This window comes from Aythya fuligula, chromosome 18, assembly GCF_009819795.1.
Source record: "Aythya fuligula isolate bAytFul2 chromosome 18, bAytFul2.pri, whole genome shotgun sequence".
NCBI classification, from domain to species: domain Eukaryota; kingdom Metazoa; phylum Chordata; class Aves; order Anseriformes; family Anatidae; genus Aythya; species Aythya fuligula.
Window position 1 is genome coordinate 2,163,680 of NC_045576.1, and position 22,654 is coordinate 2,186,333.

Here is a 22,654-nt window from a genome sequence, read left to right on the forward strand (position 1 = left end):
CCTGTGCCCCCCATGCTCCTCTCCCATCGCTTGGGGCTGGTGGAGGAGCCCCCAGCGCTCCCCCTGCCTGGCCTGCTGGTGGGATGAGCAGAGTGCTGGTGGCACCACAAGCCCAGCGGTGGGCAGGACACCTACTGCCTGTGCCGAAGCCCGGAGCTGCAGGTCCCCTGGGGATGGGGGAGGATGTGTCAGCGGGGCCACTGGAGCCAGGCAGCTCCTCTTCACGGGGATGTAGAAGAATTGCAGCTTGAAGTACCTTGTCAGTGTGGGACAGGTGCTCTCCTTCAGCCTAGGAGAACATGGGAGAGGGCTGGGTGAGCAAAGTCCTCTGGCACATCCCAGCAAGGCAGGAGGTGATGTGCAGAATTAGACCCCAGTGGCATCTGGGGGATCCTGTCCCCTTTCAGAGCAAGGCAGCAATGGAAGGAACATGAAAGCGCATGGCACATGGACAAGGACATCCCTGTGCCTCGCTGACTTAAGGGCAGTGCCACCTGGCAGGAAGCATCCCCATCACTTCCACCTCCAGACAAGGGCAGCTGGATGTCCCCTGCCACATCTCAGCACCAGGGAGCCCTGCTCGAAGGCAGCAGTGACCCCAAAGCCAGGACTCTGGTGACCCCACCAGTGGGACATCAAGGGCTGAATACCTGCAGCCAGGTCCCCGTGCCACCCAGCTCACCTGAGGTTGCTGTAGGCTCGGGCCACTTTCCCTGAGATGCGGTCGGAGCCGAAGACCACCACGCGCAGGGTGGACACCTTGGCGTCCTCGTCATAGCTGAGGAAGGGCCGTCGGGGCAGGCTGAGGAGCCGCGGGGAGTGCAGCGCCTGCAGCCGCTGGCTCAGGACGTGCTGCGGCAGCGAGTGAGCACGCCGGGAGCGCGCTGGCACGCGGTGCTTGGCCTGGGGGTGGCACAGGCTCTCGGCACGACGCAGTGGGAGCGAGCCCGTGTCCGGGGAGCCCTTCAGGTCCCTCCTCAGGACCAGCTGGCTTTTGCTTTTGAACAGTTTGTAGATCTTGTTGGTCAGCGTGTGTCTGTATTTGTGGTGGGGCTTCTCCACCTTCAGCTCCGGCCGCCCAACCATGTCCAGGGAGCTCTCGTCACTGTCCTCTGCGTACCCACTGTCCATGCAGTCCTTCAGGCTGGAGACAAAAGAGCGCAAGGACTTTCTGGAGACCACCGTCAGCTCTGAGATGGAGTCTTTGGAAGCAGTGAAGAGGGACATGCGTGAGTGCTTAGGTCCCTCTTCTGCCAGCGCCGAGTACATGGAGTCTTTGGAAATGGTGGAGATGGGGGAAAGCAGCGAGTCCCGCTCTGGGGAACAGCCGTCCGTTTCCACGTCCTCTTCCTCCTCCTCCTCCTCCTCCTCATCCTCCTCATTCTCTGAGGCCACAGGTTCGACAAAGTTGCACTCCTTGCTGAGGACATCGTTGAGGATGTCTGAAAGGCACAGGAGGGAGATCAGGTCTGGCATGGGCTCTGTTGGAAACTGGACACCCCAGACAAGGACCCTCCAGCAGCATGGCGAGCACTCTCTTTAATCCCACATGGATTCAAACTAAGGACCAAAAAACCTACCCCCGAGCATTTTTAGATTTTCATAACATGCTTATTTTTATTATTATATTGCTTATTATTTGATGACAAAACAAAACTTGTCTGAGGTCAGGTTCTGTTTGGGTTCTCAAAAAGCAAACAGCAGTTGGGGCTTTGCTTCCGTCCCACCCTGAATCCGACCTGGGTTTAACCAGAGAACAGAAGAGAGGCAAGGAGTTTAGGTGCTTTGATAGTCAAAGCCCAAACGAATGATTAGGGAGGCAGCAGAGCCCAAGCCAGAGAGCAGGTTCAGCTTGCTGAGGCCAGTGGGCAACAGATGCTCAACTTTCCTGGGACCAGAAGAGGTCTTCCAGGAATGGGGAAGCCAGAGAGACCAGCTCAGCAGAAGGGGAAGCCGCACTTCCCCTGCAAAACTGCTGTGGTTGGGCTGAGAGCACGACAAAACCTCCTGCTCGGCCAGAACCCCCTCCTTGGGCACCCCAGAGAGCTGCAACATCCAAGGGATCTTGGGACGCAAAGCCCCTCCGCAGGGAGACTTTTTGTCACATTTTACTCCTCGCAGGGGAGCTTCCTACAGGGGGAGGGGGCCCCTCTCTGCTTACCAAAGTTATCCTGGTCCCAGCTGTAAGTGTAGCAGCGGGCAGCAGGGATGGGGATGGGCTGGAGCCTGCGGGGCTGAGCATCCCCTGGGGAGAGAGGAGAGGAGAGGAGAGGAGTCAGCCTGTGGGAACACTCCCCGTACTGCTAGCACAGCACAGGAGGCCTGCAGCGGTCCCGGGGGAGATGCTGCCCACCCCAGCAGCTGATTTGCACAGCCCAGGTCATGCCAAGCAGCACACCATCGCTGTCCCATGCAGTCACGCAGCGGGGACACGGGGATGTTTCACACCTCTAAGAGCCACCGGCAGGCATCGCTGCTGCAGCCAGTTTCTGATTGAATGTTCTCATCTCACCCACAAAGGCTGGAGATGGCTTTTGTTGTTGTTTTAATGAAAGATGAGAAAAAAAATAGGGCTCATCACATGGTTATGAAATAGGGCCTGGGCTTTTTTTTTTTTTTTTTTTTTTCCCCTCTTACTGCTGTGCTCGGTCGCAGCTTTGCACAAAACAGGATTTCGCACTTCAAAGCACAGCTCCCAGTGCAGGGGAGCCCACGGCTGGTGCTGAGCTGGCACCAAACCCGGCGGCAAGGGGGGCGCGGGGGCTCCTCACCCGTGATGGCAGGAAGGGCGGCCGCCCCGGCGAGGTCCCGCAGCACGCACTGCAGCCGCTCCCGGGCCAGCGCGGGGTCACCGCTGGCGGCCGCGATCTCCTGGGCTTCTGCAGCGCTGGCGTAGACCTCGGAGAGCTCCTCCAGCGGCTTGGCCTGGGGCGAGAGCAGAGGCTGAGATGGAGGGGAGCACCTCCAGGGAGGGGAGCACGGGTCTTTGGGGAAGGTCACCGAGTTGAAATGACTAAATCTCTTCTCTCCCTCTGTTACCCACTCAAATTCCTCCAGATCTTATACAAATGAAAAAAAAAAAAAAAAAAAAAAAAACAAACCAAAAAAAAAAAAAACAGAACAGAAAGTTCCAGTTGGAAGGGACCTACAAAGATCATCACTTCTACAGACTGCTTTGGGGCTGACTCAAAGTTAACACTTGCCATTAAGAGCATTGACCAAATACCTCTTACTCTCCTTACACGCAGCCAGGCACGGGGCATCAACCACTTCTCTAGGAAGCCTGCTGCAGTGTCTGACCCTCTCGGTAAAGCAGTTTTTTCTGCTGTCTTGAAACCTCCCCTGATGCAGCTTTGAGCCCTTCCCATGCATCCTGTCACTACAAACCAGGGGGAAAGAACGAGCACCTCCCTCTTCGCTTCACATGTACTGGAACACACCTAAAGGGTTTCACCACAAGTGTTCGCCTCCCACAGACTCCAAAGCAAAGCGTTTCTCTGGTCGGAGCAAGTTTTTGCTGCATTTCAACCAAGGGGGGAGGTTCTTTCCCTCCCCAGTTAGGGCCAGGAAAACAAAACTGGAGCCTAGACCTGAGGTCTACCCCGAGAAGAGGAGGGGAAGGCTGTGCCCACCTTCAGGAGGCGGCGCAGGCTGTCGAGGTCGCAGCGGGTGCCGAAGGTGGCCTGGTAGAGGTGCTCCAGCAGCAGGACGAGCGTGGCGTGCCGCGGGGGCTCCGTGCCGCTCAGCTTCTCGGCGATGGAGAGGAACTCGCTCTGCACCTCGGAGCGATTCAGCAGCAGCACAGTCCTGGGGACACGGGGACAGAAGTTAATGGGCAGGCATGCTGCTGGTGGCACAGCACCCTGCAGAAAGTCACGCTAGATGGCAGCGTCCCCTCGCATCAGCTGCAGCTGGGGTGGCGCAGGGGTGCCAGAGCCCCGCTGCTGGGCGCAGGGAAGGGTGGGCATGCTCCATCCTGCTGCTGCGTGCACCCCTGGCACCACTTCTCCTGCAATATTGCCAGCCCGACGGTTGCTCAGTCAGCCCTAGAAAGGCTCCAGCCCAGCTGCTTGTCGACCTAAGTAGACATCCAGCATGTGTGATGAAGGAGGTAGGAGCAGAAAATGTGAGGGGCCCCCAAAATATCTTCCCTTTCAGGGTGAACCTCGGAGCATCCCTGCTGAGCTTTAAGGTGCTGCCAAGCTTTAAGCTATCTGAAGGACTGCAGCAGTGAGATGGTGCAGGTACCAGCCACGATGTCCTTGGTAAGAGCTTCTGGAGGAAAACACGTGAGGCTGGGAGGGGAAGCCCTTCCACCCAGAGCTCACCTCCTCCTGCTTTGCCGCCCCTAACGATGCCCGCTCTGCCCTTGTTGGAGATCAGAGCCACAGCCTTCAGCTGCAAAGGGAATTTTATTCTGGATGGCCACATGAACACCAGCAGGCTTTAAATTCCCAAGCCCATAGCCTGGAGACCACACAGATACATGCTTAGGTTTATAGACGTGGACAGTGCTCCTAACTGAGTGAACACAGCTCTGAATTAAGGATGGGCTCAGTTGTGTTTGGTTCTAGAAAGCTCATGTAGAGGTGCCAAGCTTTCAAAAAAAAAAAAACCCCAAGGTTCAGTTGTGTGCAGCCTTGTGCCAGGTTTTCAGGGTTTTATGCAAATACAGACATCTCGCTGCAAGCCACGGGTGCCTGCACCCGTGCTGGTACAGAGCGGGGCAGCTGGACTGGGAAAGCAGCACAGCAGCACCCGCACGGCTGGGTGGGATGCTGGCACAGACCCGGAGCTGTGCAGCATGCGGGGAGAAGCCAGAGCAGTAGGAGAGCTGTCCTGCCCCGAGCAGAGGTGGCCATGATGCAGTGGCCCCGCAGCCAGGACGGGCACGCACCACCAGGGCTCATTTTCCTATTTACAAATGAGGTGCCCTGGCAGGAAGAAAGGTTCAGCCCTCAAGTAAGGTGCAAAGTGTGTCTGAACCCACAAGCCCTGCACTGCACTGGGATGGGCTTGCTCCTGTCTCACCTCAGGCTGGTGGCTCCAGCTTCTGCCTTCCGTACCTGTTTGCACCCAGATCTGCATCCCTGCTCGGTGATAACCAACATTTGATGCCCACAGAACTTCATCTGCAGCTGTGGAAATGCCACAGTCACACTCCCCAGCCCTTCCTGCAGTTCATCTCTGCTCTCTAAGGTCTTTTACCCAGTGTCCACCACAATCTGGGGGATGCTGCTCACTGCAACCCTGTTGCTGCTCCTGAAGTGCTGCAGCAAAAGCACAGAACAGTGTAGATAAGACAGAGTGAGGCCAGCAGGGCCTGACTTACACAGTGGAGCTCTGGGAGTTCTTCACAGACAGCCCCTGCTCCGTCCTCACCAGCCTCTGGAAGGAAATCCCTGGGGGAGAGAGCAGAGGACGTGAGCAATGGGGGCACCACAGGCTGCCCTGCCTTATGAGCACGTTGGTGTTGTCTCCTGAAGCTGTCCTGACCCAGCTGAGCCGTAGCCTGGAGCAGGAGTGGCAGCACCAAAAGCCCCGCTGGGGACAAGGCATGGCCAGCGTGCAAGGGGGGTGAGCCCAGGAGCAAGGGAGCGACAGGAGAGGAACCAGAGGACAGGATGGCAGAGCTGCTCCATCCCCAGCCCCTTCCACCCCGCCCTGATGTGGGATCTAGTTTGGATCACGCTGGGGATATTTAGCAGCTTCTGCCATTTGCTTTAGCCCCTCCATGCCCTGGATGTCACCTACAGACAGCAGGTCTCAGACTCCTGCACTCTGCAGGGTGACATCTGCTGGACCTGGAGCCGCAGTCCCTGTGATGGGGGGACAACAGCAAAGCCCATCCCACCCCCAAGCAGCAGAAGGGAAACCTGGGGACGATCCTGCAGCATCAGGTAGCCCCAGCACCCTGCGCATGGCAGGCAGCCATGACCCCACCCCAGGTACTGCTCACCAGCCCCAGAGCAGCACCCATGTGGTGGGGGCAGCCCCCATGGGGATCCCTGCTGGCTCCCTCCAAGCACAGCTGCGTTAACCACCCTCAAGAGACATCAGCCCAGTTTGCAGATAAAAGCTATTGCATTCTTGGCAAATATTGACAGCAGCTCATTCTCAGTTAATATTTACTCCCATCTCAATAAAACGCTGTTGCTTCAGCCTCACGGCAAGTCACAGAGGCTGTGCAGGAAGTCCCAGCCAGCCTTCCAGCACAGGACCCATTTTCACTGTTCTTGGCTCCAGCGGGGTCAGAGGCCAAGGCAAGGGGCGGCCCTGGGCTCCCCAGCCCCACACACCAACACCTCCCACGCAGCATCTTTTGGCAGAGGCAGGGGAATCCCATTTGTCTGTAGGAGGGGAAAAGCCTTCGGACCAAAGTCCCCAGCTCTGCAGCCCTGGGCACCGGTGACAGCACAAGAGCAGGATGTAGCAACATCCCCAGTGCTGGGGCTTTCCCAGAGGCCTTTCAAACAGGGCCCGAACCGATGTCACAGCAATAAGTGACCAGGAAGGAACTGGGAAAGTCCGTGGCTGCAGCAGCATGGGACAAGCATCCCCACACCCACACCAGCCCTGCAGCTCCGAGCTGGAGGCTGGGCACAGCACGGTGACCCAGGCAGACCTCCCGTGGTGGCTGGGGTCTCCTTAGAAACTTGCAAAGAGTGGGTTAATGGAGGGCACCCATCCCTATCTCCCCTTGGCTCATTAAAAGATTAACCCATGAAGACAACATGCCCCTTGTGGCTTTGCACGGACAGGGACCTTGCATTTGTTCCCACTGGGGCTCTCCAAACCAGCTGCCTGGTTCGAGGGCATGTGGAAGTATCACACCAGGCTCAGCCACAGCCCCTGTGCCCTTCTGCGCCTTCCCCAGCCCTGCTGAGAGCAGATCACGACCCTGTGCAGGATTAAACGGGGCTGAAATCTGCTCTGTGCAGTAACAGCTCCCCGCGAGCCATGGAAAGATGGGCAGATTAGGAGAAAAGGCTTTTGAGAAATAATTGGAAGAGCTGCTCCATTGGGAACAACAGGACATCTACAAGGGGCGCTTAATTAAGAGGAGCACTGATGCTGCCGATAATGTGCCCAAAGCCGCACCACAAGGCAGCGTCTTGGCTGCAAGGACACAGCCGGGGAGTCGGCAGCCCTATGGAAACCTCCACGCCACGGCAGGCTCAAGGGCTTCTGCCACCTTGATGCCGATGAATGGACCCACTGTTATCACCCCAGCTATGCTGCTGAGTGTCTCGAGCAAAGGCCAGGGCTCGGCGGAAGCAGGCGGCACGTGCTTGGCCGTGCAGAAGACCCACCAGACTGAAAGGCAGCCAGCAGACAGCCACGATCTTTGCTAATCCATATCAGTCCTGAGCTGAGAGTCCTTGGGATGCTCCTGCTGCCTCACACACAAGGCAGCCCCCAAAAAAACACATCCCCAGCATCCTGCTGCACTCCTCTGGAGAAACCTGGTTGCACCCCGTGTGAGATGGGGGATTTTTGGGACACAGGACCAGCAGCACACAGGAGCCCTTTGGTGGGTCAGGAGCGCTTACCCGGGGCCTTGAGCTCATCACTGATGAAGGTGAGCAGCTCACGGAAGATGTCGCAGTAGGGCACGGGCCAGGTGAGGAAGCTGTGGTAGATGCTGGCGGCTTTCAGGAGCAGCTCGGAGCCTGGTGGGATGTAGGGAGCCTGTGGGGACAGGGAGAGCTGGTGAGGAAGGGAGCAAGGACCCGGGGCTGGAGCCCTGCATAAAAACTGGGGGTACTGGGGAGAGGAGGCTAGGCTGGAATGGGGGGAGGAGAAGCAGACAGGAGCAGGGGTTCACCCCATGACATCCCATCCTCTTCCAAGGAAAAGCCAAAGCGTCCCACTGGGCACAGCCCTGAAACAGCTTCTTCCTCTCTGCACCTCCCCAGGCTCTGGGCTCAGGCTCACGCGCCACAGCCTGTACATCCATTTATTTTTAACAGCCACAGATCCATACAGATGACTCGTGTTAAAGCCTGTGCTTTTGCAAGATCTGGCAGCAGTGGTTTCCTCGGGATAATGATGCATTGTGCTAATAATAATAATAATAAAAAACAATTTCCTGTGAATGCTCTACTCTTTTTCATTAGCATTGTCCACACATTTTGCCCGAGTATAAAGGGTAACGAAAAGAGTTTGCTTCTCTGCAGAGAGATATTGTCTCCCGTTCTCATTGACCCGTCTTTAAACGCAATGATTAAAAACACTGAAGCACATCTTTTCATCTCTCTCAGCTTGTGCAGCGGTTGCCTGCTCCTGCTCCCTGCAGCTTTGCACAGGACCTTTTTGGGGATGAGCTGATCAAAGCAGGCTGGGACCTTTCAGATGGAAGGCACCCGTGGCTGTCCCACGGGGCCAGGGCGATGCTATGTGCAGCAGACTTACACAGAGGACCGCGTAGTAGAAAAGCAGAGCCAGGGGCATCACAAGGTCGTAGTCGCACTTCTCCTGCACCTGTAGGAAACAGTGCAAAGGGGGAAGGATGAGCCAGGCTGCTCACCGTGAGCATTGCCCAAAAGCATCCTTGGAGTGGTGTAAGAAGGCTCCCCAACACTGTGAATCTGAGCACCCTGACCCACACCATCGTGTCGCCATCTTCAACAGATGGAGACCGCTTGTGTCCATGAGAAAGTAACCCCTAAGGCACCAGTAACCCTCACAGATGTGAGGGGCAGATCGGCACATGCTGCCTTTAGCCTCCAGAAGCAGCTTTCAGCTGAGCTCCCAGCCCTCCCATGCTCTCCATCCTCACAGAGTTACACGAAATTTCATGGAAGCAGCTCAAAGGAGACAGTTTGGGGTGGTGGTCAGGCAGCCCAGCCACTGCAAGGGCATGGCAAAGAATGATGCCAAGTGTGCATTTCTGTCCCAACCTCTGCCAGTAATTAGCCAGCAGGATTATTTCACCAGGGAACGTGGTGATGGCTCAAGAGCAGGCTTGTGGACACTGTCTCCCCTTGTTTATGAGCACAGCACAAAGTCCAATAAACCCTTACATAAATAAACCCTAACATAATAAAACGTCATCCACAACAAGATCAATCCAAGCCATTAAAAAAAAAAAAAAAAAAAAAAAAAAAAAAAGATTAAACAGAATAGCAGTAATCATATTAACGTATTAGCTAGGCAGCCTTTCTTTCCCCCAAAATGAAAGGCAGCATTTACCCCATCACATGAATCCCAGGCTGCAGCAAACACCGCTGCTTCCTTCCACATCAAGGGATTCCTCCCGGGTCATCCCCGCAGCAGCTCCGAGCTTCTCCTGCTCGTGATGGGGCACGGCAGCCAATACAATCGGCCCCACTGATGCTTCTCCTCCCCGTTTTGCTTGACCATGCCATGCTGATCGGTGCAGACCCTGCCTGCTGTCCCCAGTGCCCTGACTCTGTCCCTTGCTCTGCAGGCAGAGCAGTGGCAAAGTTTCCATCAAAAACAAGGGGAAGCCTTTGGTTTGCTCTGATCCGGACCAGCAGCTCCAGGCTTGCTGGGGAGCTCTGAAGAAGGCACGGCGCTGAACAGTGCTTGCAGAAACCCAAACCCTTCCCCAAGGACCTGCAGCGCTGCCTGAAGAGCAGATATGGGAGCTGGCTGCTTTTCTGTCCATTCCCACGTGCTAAAATCTGGTGGGATGCATAAGGTGGCTGTCACCATCACTTTGGGGCACATCCTGAGCTCTAATGATGCTTTGACCCAAACCCAAATCACCCACCAAGCTCTGCAAAGCTCTGCTCCAAAGCCAGCAGCCCCCGACTCACCTCCTTGGCCTTGCAGAGGATTTTCTCCACCAGGATGAGGTAGTTGCCAGCATCCCGGCTCACCAGCTCCTGCAGGCTCCAGCAGTTCAGGCACAGCCCCGCTGCAAGGGAAGCAGAGCACGGTGACCCACAGCCCAGTCCAAAGCACCCACAGGAGGGATGAGCAGTGGGAAGGGGTCAGGGAGAATGTGCCTGGGTCACAGAATCACAGAATTTTCTAGGTTGGAAGAGACCTCAAGATCATCGAGTCCAACCAACCATCGAGTCATATTGCTACAGAGGAAAATTAACCTTGCACCGTTGATCTGGACAGATTAAAGCTCTCCAAATGGTGCTTATCACAGCAGTATCACTTTTTAACATGCATCTCAGTGCTCTTGTTGCCCAGTGCACCAAACACAAAATTTAGGTCCCCATCACGCATAAACCAGCCCCTCCAGCTGCATCACAGCCAAGGAGTGATGCCCATCCCACTGACTGGCTCCTCCAGGCCCTGGAGATGCACAGTCAGAGCTCACAACAGCAGCACTGCAGCTGCTGAACACATCAGCATCATTGCTAAGCCTGCCCAGCATTTATTCCACCTCCTCAATGCCTCCAAACTGTCATGAAATATATTAAAACCCCTCCGGGTTAGCCAGATATTGAAAGAGGAGAACTTCAAAGGGATGGAGGGTCCTTCACCCCAGCTGGCTGAACCTCCCCGGCCTCCCTCCTCAGACACGTGCCGGGACCCCGCTGGTGACAATGGCCCAAGGCACTCCCCAAAGCTGTGGCTTTTCCTGGTGGTCGGGGCCACCTCCAGCCCTCCCAGATGGTTTAGAGGAAACGATCTGCATGAAGGCACCAGGCAGCTCCTTCATCCTGACCGTGTGTCCTGTAGGAGGGGCTGCTCGCTGGCTTAGAGGGGGTCAGGGTCTGCAGACAGAGGAGGGAACAGCATCCTCCCCATCCTCCTTGTGGACCCAGGCACCGCACACAGTCCCATGGAGGGAAGTTATGGAGAAATCTCAAACACCTAACATATCAACATCTGGAAGGGTCCTTGTCTGCATCTCTCCTGGCCCATTTCTCCATGGATGTTAGCAGCAGGAGCAGACACTGTGCAGACATTGCTCGGCTCAGCACCAGCCACGGCATGATTTGGGGTGCTGGCATCAAGGCTTTTCCAAACTCAGTCAACAGAAAGCAAAACCAAGAAAAAACAAGTCTCTCTTGCTGCAGGGAAGCCAGGTTAGTGATCAGGGAAAACAAATACAAATGCAGCCTTTTTTCACTTGCATGGTCTATGCAGGGGCAGAGAAACATAACAAACACCAACACACATGCGTTGACCGTAGCTTTGGAGCTAACAAGGAAGAGACAACCCCATTAGCTGGCAAGGGGACAGGGTGTTCCTTCACAAACCTACAGGCCATGTTGTCCTGTTATTCCCAAGCTGCAGAAGCTACAAATTCATGCCATAAAATTACCTTTATACACTTAACTAGATGTGAAATGGGGAATTTAAAGCAGCCGTAGTGCAGCTGGAAGAAGGCTGATGGTAAGACAAGCAACACATGCGCTCAGATAAGTCAACGCTGTCCTAGAGTGCAGCATCCTCCAGGTAAAGCTCCAGCAGCAGTGAGCTCACGCAAGCAACTGTCCCGGCAGAAGTGGTTAGAGCCATTGGGAGCTTTGCTGACCTCAGCAAGCAGTGGCTGGGCTCACAGAACACCTTCAAACACCCACTCCTGCTTCAGCAGGGAGGTTTTGGGGGTTATTTCAAGCTGCTGTGCACAGAAGAGCCCAACCCCAGCCCAGCAGAGCCAAAGTGCATCTCGGTGCATCACCAGCTGAGGAGCACGCCGCTTCCTGCACGAGTGCGACCACGAGCACAAATAGCCTGAGCAAGGCGCGGGCTCCTTCCTTCCTCTCGCTTCTAGCGAGGCAGGAGGAAGCGGCGGTGACGGCTCACTGCTGCTCGGTGCCCAGCGGGGCGCAGGGAGAGGTGCTGGGCTCCTTCCCTGCAGAGTTGCTGGGGCAAATGCACAGTGGATGCGCTGGGAGGGATGGGAAGGCAGCAGGGGCAAGAGGAGGGCTGCAGGGAAGCAGCTTACGAATATGATTCAGGGCTGAGGCCTCTGACCCATTTCTGTGTGTTCTAAAGGAAATCTGAGCTAAAGCATGAAGATGCAGCAAGATTTATTTCAATAACACTGCTATGAGCAGAGGAATCTCTGTTTGACTCACAGTCCTAGAAAGGCACTGGGATTACCCACCGCAAAGCAAACCAGTGCTGGGAGGCAACAGGCCGCCAGGAGCCCAGCTCCTAAGCTGGGCGATGCAGCATTAACCAAAGACACACCAAAACAGCTGCATCCTCGCTAAAAATATTCTCCAGCACAAAATGCAGCTCGGAAATCCTGGACACAATAAACAAAGACCGCGCAGCAAAGCAAAGTGCTGGCACCGCTGGGCATTGGTCAGGACATGGGACCCTGAGCTGGGTGGGAATTCCCTTCCCTCTGTGCACAGCCCAGTTCATGAGCACCTATTTTCCAAGCACTGGGAGCGGAGTTCTCCCCTGTATCCAGACCAAAAAGGTTATTTGGCCATTGAAGGTAATGCTTCTCATGGGTCCCCGGTGACATTAACAGTGCACAAGCCACTGCTCTGCAAGTGTCATCTCCATCTTCCTACAGGTGCCCGGTGACCAGCCAGGACACAGCTGGGTGCTGGGAACTTCTACAAACTGCAGGGCAGCACTGGGTTTATTTCCAGGCCAGGGAAAGGCTGTGGCCAGGTGGAAACCACATCCAGAAGGTTTTATTTGCAGCTGCTCACCCATCTCAGCGCAGCCCAGCAAATGGCTCACTGCAGACAAGGGGAGAATGCGCACCGAGGGCACACAGAAAGCTTGAACCAGACTTTCCTGGACATGGCACTTGCTCTTGAATTCCCCAAAAGCACTTTTCTCGCTGTGAGATGCAAGGGAGGCCCTGGGTCTGTGGGGAAGATGTAGCTCAGGAGTGTACCTGGAGCCCTGCTCCCCATGACCTCCACTCAGACGGGTTGGCCAAGCACTGGTGGGGGCCAGGTCAGCTTTTATCGATGCACCTTGTGCAGGGGGCACAACCCAGGACTTCACCTTCCAGACCCTAAATCAGTTTGGGCCACGAAGCACCAAGGACCCCCCAGCAGGGCAGCAGCCCCACAGCTAAACACTGCTTACATCCACCCGCCCTCACGCTCAGCCTGCCAAGTTTTGCTGCAGAACAGCAAACCAGCACTGTTGGTTTTCCACTGTGTACGGAGAAAGAGCTGGATTTATGCACCAGCTCCACAGGCACCCCGGAGCACAGTGCAGCCTGGAGCTGTGCTGGGGCTCCAACATGCAGACCCAAAGCACTGACCCGTGCTTAACCCTACGCAGACCCCGAGAAAAATCTCCCTTTGGGAGAGGAAAACTCAAAGGAAATGCTGGGAACGGGGACCCGAGGGGAGCAGAGGCAGCACCGCGGGCGAGCTGGGTCTTCGATCGCTATCGGCACGGCCGGCAGCGTGCCGGAGGTCGGGAGCAGCGTCCCCGTGGGCGGCCTCGGAAGGATGAGGCTTCGCGATTTCTCTTCTGAGAATTGCCGCGAGCCGCCCGCCTCCCGCAGCGACTCCTTCCTGACCTCAGCAGCCACCGTTTCCCCTCTGCCACTTTTTAGAGGGGGTGACTGTCAAATCGGAAAAAAAAAAAAAAAAGAAAGAAAGAAGAAAAGGAGAAATAGTACGTGCCCGAGCTGCCTTCGCCCACAGTGCAAGGGGCGAGCATCCCAGTGAGCGGCTCCTGATGCCGTCAGAAGTGACGCACTTGGAGGGGTGAAAAGCAGAAATCTCTATTTCTTCCCTCCCTCAGACCCACTCCTGTTCTTTCTACCAGATTAAGCTGATTTTCTGCAATGGACAGCCACGAGGGATGGAAAAATTCCAGCAGCAGCTGGAGGACGTGGGTGGGTTCGAGGTGCACAGAGCACATCCCCACAGGCACAGCATCCCCCCGGGGAAGGGGCAGGGGTCTGATAAAGCTCCCCAGGCTGCACCGGGGCGCAGTTTGCAGCCCCCATTGCCTGGCAGCTGCTTAGAGCCACACAAGCAGGGCACCGTGGCACCTCCCCGGGCAGGATCCACGAGTGGTGCTTCTACCCAGACAAGGCAGAGGATGGGAAGGCAGAGATCCAAGCCCGACAGCCCACCACAAGGCTGCTGAAAGCAATTCAGTGGCTGAAATTTGCAAGGTCGCTACTCGGTTGCTAACCTGGAGCATCCCCACACCAGACTGCATTCCCCATACAGACATTTGGATGACTGCAATCAAGCAGTGTCTTAAGCATCCTTTTATTCGAGCTGAGCAGACCAAACTCCCTAAGCCCACAAACATACCACTGAACATTTCTCTGGCTCTCCAGCACACCAGTGACCTTCATCCTTTCTCCAACCTTCCTCACCAGCATCCTTCCTCCTTCCCGGCTCCGTGCAGCCCCACAACAGAGACACAACAGCATCCTCCTATCCCCAGGACCTCTGGGGCACTGGGCTGCCCTACGGCCTCCCCAGCACCTCCCCAGCTCCTGCAGCCCTTCTCACCCCACTGATCCCCTAAGGCAGCCAGCCCCAGCACTCTCCTCCACCAAAACCACTCTGTTTCATTGCTCTCTACTGAACAAGAAAATATTTTTCTTCCTTTAGCATGTTTGGATTTTACTATCATCTCAAGCAATGTGGAAGAAAGCAACCAGACCTCCCAAAGCAGATCTCCATGAGGAAAAGCACATCACCTTTCCTAGCTCTTTTCTATTTTGTTCCTCTCATGATGGCTGCAGTTCAGGAAAGATGGTCAATTTAGACCCCAGAGCCCACTGCGGCCTCTGGGATATAAACTTGTGATGGCTAAGGCACTCTCACTTCTCCCCTTCACTGACTTCACAAACCTCCGCAATTCAGTCACTCATGCAGGGGAAAAATGCCACATCGGAAGTGATTACTCACCCGCTCCAGAGCAACCTTCTATAAAGTTATCGTATAAAAACAAAGCCTCAAATAATTGAAAAATGAACAAAATTCCAGCTGGGTTCCAGCCCAAAGAGCTGCAATCTGGAGTGCATTATTTTGGTGCATGGAAATGGGGAAAAGGAGGGGAAAGCAAATACACTGGGAAACAGAAGTGATATAAGAAGTTGAAAATGAGAAAGGAGAAGGCTTCTGCACAGCTAAGAACAAGATGGAGAGATTCACCAACCATACGAGGAACAGAACCCTGCCATAAATAGCAGCCTGCGTCTGACACAGGACCACAGTAATAAAACTGTAATGCTTGTAAAACACCAAAGACATGAACATAAAAACATTTCCACTCTGTTTTTGAAAAGAAATAGGATATGCTATTAAGGGGTGTGGTGATATCTGTGCATTATGCTCTGCTTTCCCTAAATCACATGTTATTGAGATAACAAAATGCTTCCTATTCCGATTGCAAGGGGGTAGGATGTGAAGCAGCAGCTCTTCAAAGCAAAGGCTTTAAAAACCAGCCCACACGGAAGAGCACTGAAAGCATCAGCCACGAAATGCTGCCCTGGGGGCTGCCCAGCAAAAGTGCCCGGGCTGGGACACAGCAGAGCTGGAAGCATTGAATCCGATGACTGCAGGAACTGGGCTCACCGGTCACACTCAAGATTTTTGGCACAACACAAGCACGGCTGATGAAAGAGAACTTTCTGGTGTGAAAAGCGCCTGAGATTCACCCAGGAATTCCAGATCACCCCACTAAACTCCACAAAACCCACACAAAGGGAAAATCAGTGTGCGGAAAGGTGGGGGAAAGCACTAGCGATGAGGAGCCCCCGGGCAGCACAGCTGCGTCCAGCAGAGCCCACGGCCACCACCTCAGACCCATCTCTGCTGATGAGCTGGAAACATTACAAAGTCGTTTTTTCGAGGCTACCTAAAGCAATGCCAAGGGGCTGGGATTACTGAAAGGCAGAGCTTGTGAGTGACACAGAGGCTGATTAATTATAATTGCAGGAAGAGGTGAGTTTTGCGCAGCACAGTGAGCCACTTGGCCAGAGGGACTCCTTCAGACACATGCTAGTGGTGCCAAAGGCATGGTCACTCTTCCAGGAGCCAGCAATGTAGGACATGCTTTGGGGACTGAATCCCAGAATGTGGGGACCAGAAGGACCCAGGAAGGCTGATGATAACTGCATGAACCATGCCCTGGGGCATCGTTACAGCACAGGGAGCTGGCATTGCTCTGGGGTGTGAGGAAATGGGCACGGCCAGAGGCATCGCTCCAGGATTCAGCAGACAGGAGATGGTTGTCACCTCTTTCTTGACTGTCAATGGAAAAACAGAGGGGGCGAACTCCAGAGCAGAAGAACTACACAGTAAAAAAATAAATTTGGATTTGACAGCCCCTCAGATTCATTTCTTTCAGCCACAAAAGGATAAGGGAGTGATTTAACTGAAGCCTAAAAGCGCACGTATGAGAAGTCAAAATGTCAGGTGTAGGAATGACTTCTGCTCGTTACTGCTCTGCCCTCACACTGCCAACTCGAAGCCTTCCACAGCCCTTCCACAGCTCATGTCTTTATGGCCACCACAGTATCTAAGCCAGATTCAAACAAAGCTGATAACAATATCTTGACACTTGCTTCTGACAATGCAGCAGAGATACACCCAGAGGTTGTGAGGTCTTTATACATCAAAGCAAGGCACGTCTGGCTGATTACACAAAGGACTCTTTCTTCATGGTGAGCGAAGACAACTCCTCTTTCCAGCTCACACATGGACAACTGGCAAGACACATGACTCCTCTGCTCAGTCTTTATCTACGTAAGACCTAACACAACTTGCTCAGCAACTGGGTACGTCTTCCTCTGCAGTAAGAGGCTCAGGAAATGGAATGGGTTGGATCCCACCTCTAAGTTTGTGTGCTGGAGGGGAGAAAAGGCCTCCAAGCCTCCAGCAGCACCTGCAGGTCTCTTCTACCCAGGTAGCTTGGCAATGAGAGGGCAAATCAGGCACAGACAGAAAAGTCTGACCCCAGCAAGGCTGTCAGGGGGTCAGGCTCATGGCCAACATGTCACCTACCAGCCCATCTGCTGGAGACAGCATCTCTGCTAAGCCCGTGTAGACATCTTTCCAGCGCGTGGTAGATCCTGTCCTCTGTGCACGTGGTGTGCTGCATTTTAATTCATCTCCTAAGGAAAGAGAAGGAAGAAAGTTAGCATACCAGGCCCTTAGCTAAGTGCAAAGACGACAGCACTGTCACACTGCTGTAGCACAGACAAGACGGTACTGGTAAAACATCTGTTACTGCCTCCTGTCACCTTTTCTAACCCCACAGCTCCCTTTGCTAGCTGTCATCTTCTCTTCTCTCCCAGTCCCTCTCAGCCTTGGCAAAGAAAAGTGGGTGCACACATCCATGGCCCGATCACAAGAGGCTGTAGGACCACGGCACCCATCCAGACCCAGTGCAGGCATATCTGCTGTCTCACAGCTTCCGTCTGCGGGACAGATCAAGTCTCACTTACGTGGCTGTGGCAAGGAGGTAATCTTGGGTTAGCCTCCATCAAAGATAACACCGCAAGAGTTTACAGCTGCAGCACCTTGCAATGGGCTTGGGTGGAAAAAGTGATGGCAGACCCCGAGCTTCCCCTGCCTGCATAACGCACAGAGCACCCTTGGTGGCTCTGGTGGCCACAGGTGGTAGCCACAAAGGCACCCCCAGGTGCTGGCCTCATACCTGCCAGAAGAGCCAGGAAAGTCCCCAGCACTGTGACATTGCTGCTGCTCAGCCAACGTCAAGAAAATGTCCCCATGGCCATGGGGCAACGCAGGAAAACACCGAGGGCACCTCAGCCTCAGCATCCGAGGACATTGTGAAAGCACAGATTGCGTGCCCAGCTGCGCCCCTTTCACAACACAGCGCTGTCCCACCTCCCCTCCATGGCTCAGGGTGCCAGCCCAAACCTCAGCCTGGAGAGGCTGTGTTGCAGGCAAGATTTTATCCTTTCCACCCAGTTCAAATGCATCTGTCTGGGACACCAGGAAAAGAAGGGCCCCTTGCCCAGAACATGTACTTCCTAGCTGTGCCCAAACCACAAGCAAATTGGTGCCCAAGGGAGAGTCCCTTGCTCCCTGAAGTGCCATCCCCAGCATCCTCAGAGACCCCAGGACAGGCACCTCCCCTCCCCCAGTGCACAGAGACGGGCTCATCCCACAGACACTTTTCCTCTTGGTTAGAGGCAACAGAAGTGTATGAAAATAACCCAGGAAGAAGAAATAAAACCTACCGATAATATAAAAAACACTTTCCAAGGAAACCTTTACCTTCATCCTGACCAGCACACTCCTTTACTTCTGCCACATGCTCGTGCATTTCCCAAACCTACCCCAAGACACTTCGTTTTCTGCTTATCTAGTCGATGCATGATGCCCAGCAGCCAGCAGTGGCCGTGCCCATCACAGCTCCCAGCTCCTCCCTGGCAGGAACGACTGTCACTGTGATCCCAGCAGAGGCTCTACCCGGTCCCCAGCTGGTCCCCTGCTGGAGGAAGCACCTCCACAGCCACCTTGACCCATTCCCAGTTCCCAGCAATTCCCCTGAAAGGGCTCTGTAAAGCCATGCCCAGCTGCTGGGACTCCCGAAGAGCCAAGGCAGGCTCAGCCCCACCACTCATCCCTCCCTACACCAGAGAGAAGCCACCAGCAGCTCCAAACAGGTAAAAGCAAACCCCTGAGGAACTTCTGACCTGCTAAATGCAAGCTCTCTCCTTTGCCCCGAAGAGGCCCATGGGCTCCTGCCTTGCCTTGCCTGCTGCTGCCACAGCCTGTTATTACGGTCCTCAAAAGTTTTGTACATCCACAGCGTCAGTACGAGGAGCGCCTGCAAGATGCTCTGCCCCTGTGCCGAGGACTGAATGAGTGGCGAATCTGCACATCAGCATCTTAGTCATGACTTGTGGCAAGAGGAAAGCAGTGACTAAGAGCACAGCAATGACTCATAAGCACCCTTTACAACACCCAGCTCACAAAAATACACCTCCCTGCACGTCAGCTTGCTTTAGAGCACAGCTCGGTCCTTGGAGGGGAGCGCGCTCCTCGACGTGCACTAGGAGTGAGCCCTGCACCAGCCCAGCCGCCCCTTCACGGTGTTTCTGGTATCCCTGCACAGAGCAAGCAGGGAATTTAAGGACAAAATACGACAAAGATATCATCACAACTCTCACACCAGAGAACACACAGAGCCTTTGTTTTCTTTTCCTTGCTGTGCTATGGACCACACATGGATCTAAACCTCCTCTCCCCAGGCAGTGCTTATGGAAGCATCTTTCATGGGAGAGGATTCTGCGCCCACCACAACCAAGCAGGAACTTTTCAACCTCTGCTGTTTATTCCCCAAACTCTCCCTTCCTTTCCGCCCACACTGAGCAAAATGACAAGGCAGGGGACAGTTCTGGACGTAATCAGACTTTCCACAGACCTCTGTCAAAAAACTTACAAGCACTAGGTAACAACATCAGCTGAGGTCAACGTTTTTCGATCAATGTTTTGTGAGGGTGTTTAAGTGATGACCAACTTTGGGGGGAAAAAAAAAAATAAACAACTGTCCTCTCTCCATCTCCCTCCATCCGGACTCTCAGCAGCAGAGCTGTTAAATCTTTGCATCTTTGTCAAAACCACAGGCTGGCCAGCTGATGTGAGGGACTCGATGACTTGATGCAGGTGGAGAGGACAGGACCACGTCTGGCTGCATATTTCCAGGCAGAGCAGCACGTTGCTAAGGATGTGGGTTCCCTTGCCTTCTTACCAGGTGCCAAGCACACTCAAGAGAGAGCCTAAGAACCACCCAGGGAAGAGAGAAGAGGTCTGGGGACAAATTGAAGCCAAAAAAGCAGATGATGAGAAGCTTTCTGACACTGGACTGTCACACGCCCGCTGACAGCAGCTCTGCAGACAGCATAACACGGTCCCCACGTGAAGCACCCAGAGGTGCTGCTCTGAGGAGCAGGGATAGAGGGGACACCACTGCAGCTGCGAAGAACAGCCCCAGGCAAACACTGAGCATTGCCCTCAGCCCTGCTCCTGCACGTGGAAAAGCAAGGTCAGGTTGCTGCTCCCACTCTGCACAGCCTTGGCAGGACCTGGGCAAAGCGGGCAGAAGGGCTTTGTCCCACCACACATCGCTCGTGTTGGACACTGCCCTACAAGATCAGCTGTGGGGCTTCAAGCCCTGGATGTCCCCTAAGATGAGATTTCTTTCCTTTCTCCCATAAATTTACACCTTAAAAGCAGCCTCCAAGCACTGTACAAGACATATAGTCCCCATTTAACAGGCAGAGAAGCCAATGTTTGGAAAAGCTAAGCAGTTTTTCCGCTGTTCCTCTGTGATTTGTGGCACAGATATCAGAGAAGACAAATCTTCAGCCCTCCAGGCATGTTCCTGATCCTCCGCAGCATCCTCCTGCCGCAAAAGCACAGTCAGAAAGGGCTGGACGTCTTCAAAGAAGATAGCCAGACCTCATCTGGACTGAGTCCCCTGCCTCACATCACTACTGTCCATACACGTGGCTGGTTAGCCGAGACAAACCCCTGCCACGGCACCTCCCAGTAAGCACCTTCCTCACCATCACTGCCACGCAGGAATGACAGCGTCAGCAGGGAGCATCCGTGGGCTGCCCCAACGGAGCTGGCAGCAGGAACTGACAGAGAACGAGAGCGGAACCAGCAACCACAGCAGCGTGGATCCAGTGCAGGAGGTGACCTCTGTGGGATGAGGCAGGCGGACAGCAAGGCTCACTCCAGTTAGCCTCACATCCTGCTGGTAACATCACTCGTGTCCAGCCTCAGCCGTGACAACATTTAAGCCCTCTGACTTCCGGCAGAACATGGGATTCTTGAAACCAATTTGCTTCAAGGTTTTATCTTGTTTTGGGCAAATGGTCAACAATTTTAGCAATGCCACAGGCACAGGACAAAGTATCTTGGAGAATTTGTGAAATTGATGCAGCACATTGTATGGGTGTGAGATCTTTGGAAGGTTTCCAACTGGGATATTTTCTTCTATTTGTCACAGTTATAAAGGTGGGCAGATAAATTACATTGTTCCTGTCAACCAACATTGAATGGGTAAACATTTATCTCTTGCCATAAAGAGGGAAGTTTGCTGATCATTGTGTTTTAATTTTCAGTTGTCCTGCTTTGAGGCAGGAAGTGTTCCAAAATCCTGAAGTTTTCAAAGCATATGAAAAATCAGTCAATCTAAGTATTTTTCTGGTCACTCTGCTCGCTTTCACTGTTCTCAGACCTTTCCCTTTCTCAGCTTCCCTCTTGCTCAGTGTCAGAGCAAACGAAAGCCCCTCATCTCCCTCACACCCAGGATGATGCTGCCCCAGGTGCACAGGGCCTCTCTGCATGCAGCAGGCAAATCGAGATGACCACCAAGGCCACCACCCTTAGTCCACATGATCTGGACAGGGCAGGTGAGAACATCAACTGGGAGTCACACATCTGCTGTTCTGTTCTGTGTTAAGTCCGCTTGAGTCCTAAATCCAGCATCCAAAGAACTCTGATCTCCTCCTGTCATGGTCGAGCCCATGACACCATCATTAGATGGGACCAGAGGGAAAAAGCTCAAAGATCAAGTCTCGTGTTGGTGCTCCCAAGCCAAGCAGTGATGGAAATTAGACCATCCCTCTGGGGACACCATCCACTGCCACCCCACCAGCAGGGCAGACCCCTGCCCAGCTCCAGTGCGATGCCCTGGGGAGGCACCACCCCAGCCAGCATCCTGCTGGCCCTAATCCACCTCCCGAAGAGAGGAAACACAGGCAACCAGGAAATAAGTTGAGATTTCCCCTTCCATGACAGCAAGTCCCAGCAGCATCTCCTCAAGACGCCTATGGACAGGAAAGGACCTGGCTGAGAATCCTTTACCTTCCTGGAGGGAAACCTGCAGCAGGGAAGCACGGCCCCGCTCCGCCTGCACCAGAGAAAGCCCCCGGGTACCTTCACGGCAGGAGAACGCCCTTTCCTGCCCCAATTGTTTTGAGGCCGTTGGCTGAGCATCCCGGGCAGGAAACGGGAGAGGAAAAACAAGCCCCTTCACCCACGGGACCAGCCTGTAAACACGCTGCCCAGGTCCGCTGGCAATGGCAGCGGGTGGGAGGACAGACATGATTTGTTTTGTGGAGATGCTAACCCATTTGTTAGCATCTTGGCTCGCTGCTGCAGTAGGGCTTAGGGCACCAGGGACAAAAGGGCAATAATTCTGATTAAAAAAAAAAAAGGAGAAAAAAAAAGGAGCTTGGGCTGATATTGCAATAGAAGGAAAGCCACTTAACTGGGAATTAAAGCAGTTGTTTTTGAACCAGAGCTGTTTCTCAGGTCAAGGTCCTCATGCAAGCACATCAGCAGGGACTTCAGGCAAGGTCGTCACCTCCCTCAAGCAACATGTCAACTTCCCACCTCCTCCACGGCTCAACCAAAGCAGGCAGTGGGGAGCAGAACGGCACAGGACCCCCAGGAGATGCATCCCCAAAACAGTGGAGGAGCCACCGCTGTGCCGCGCAGTGGAACAAGAGCACGCATGGCACCTGCTCCTCCAGCGAAAGTGTCTGGTTTTCTTAGATTACATTGAAATCTTGGTTTTAACTATCCTTAGCTTGCAAGATTTTATTGCCTCCTCTACGCCTGTACAGCAGCCAAAGATAGAAACTCAGAGCCGAGAACGGGAGCAGCTGGAGGAAGTCTTTGTAGAAAATAAGGCAAAGGGGTGAGGAACCTGCAATATTTAAGATTCAAGCTTCAACCATCATCTGTTTACTGCTGAAGTGAGTGCT

General features: G+C 54.2%; 1 protein-coding gene across 1 annotated transcript in view; it reads right to left on the bottom strand.

Moving 5' to 3' along the window:
• The window catches only part of PIK3R5 (phosphoinositide-3-kinase regulatory subunit 5), a 56,873-nt gene that overhangs the window by 8,035 nt on the left and 26,184 nt on the right, over window positions 1-22,654 (bottom strand). Inside the window, exons 2-11 of the mRNA XM_032199672.1 lie at window positions 16,902-17,011; window positions 9,786-9,886; window positions 8,416-8,484; window positions 7,554-7,692; window positions 5,333-5,402; window positions 3,633-3,807; window positions 2,772-2,925; window positions 2,162-2,245; window positions 683-1,442; window positions 136-289 (exon numbers count right to left, since the gene is read on the bottom strand). Of these exons, the coding sequence (XP_032055563.1) occupies window positions 136-289; window positions 683-1,442; window positions 2,162-2,245; window positions 2,772-2,925; window positions 3,633-3,807; window positions 5,333-5,402; window positions 7,554-7,692; window positions 8,416-8,484; window positions 9,786-9,886; window positions 16,902-16,998 (1,803 nt within the window). The 5' untranslated portion in view covers window positions 16,999-17,011. The remainder of the gene's footprint in view (window positions 1-135; window positions 290-682; window positions 1,443-2,161; window positions 2,246-2,771; window positions 2,926-3,632; window positions 3,808-5,332; window positions 5,403-7,553; window positions 7,693-8,415; window positions 8,485-9,785; window positions 9,887-16,901; window positions 17,012-22,654) is intronic.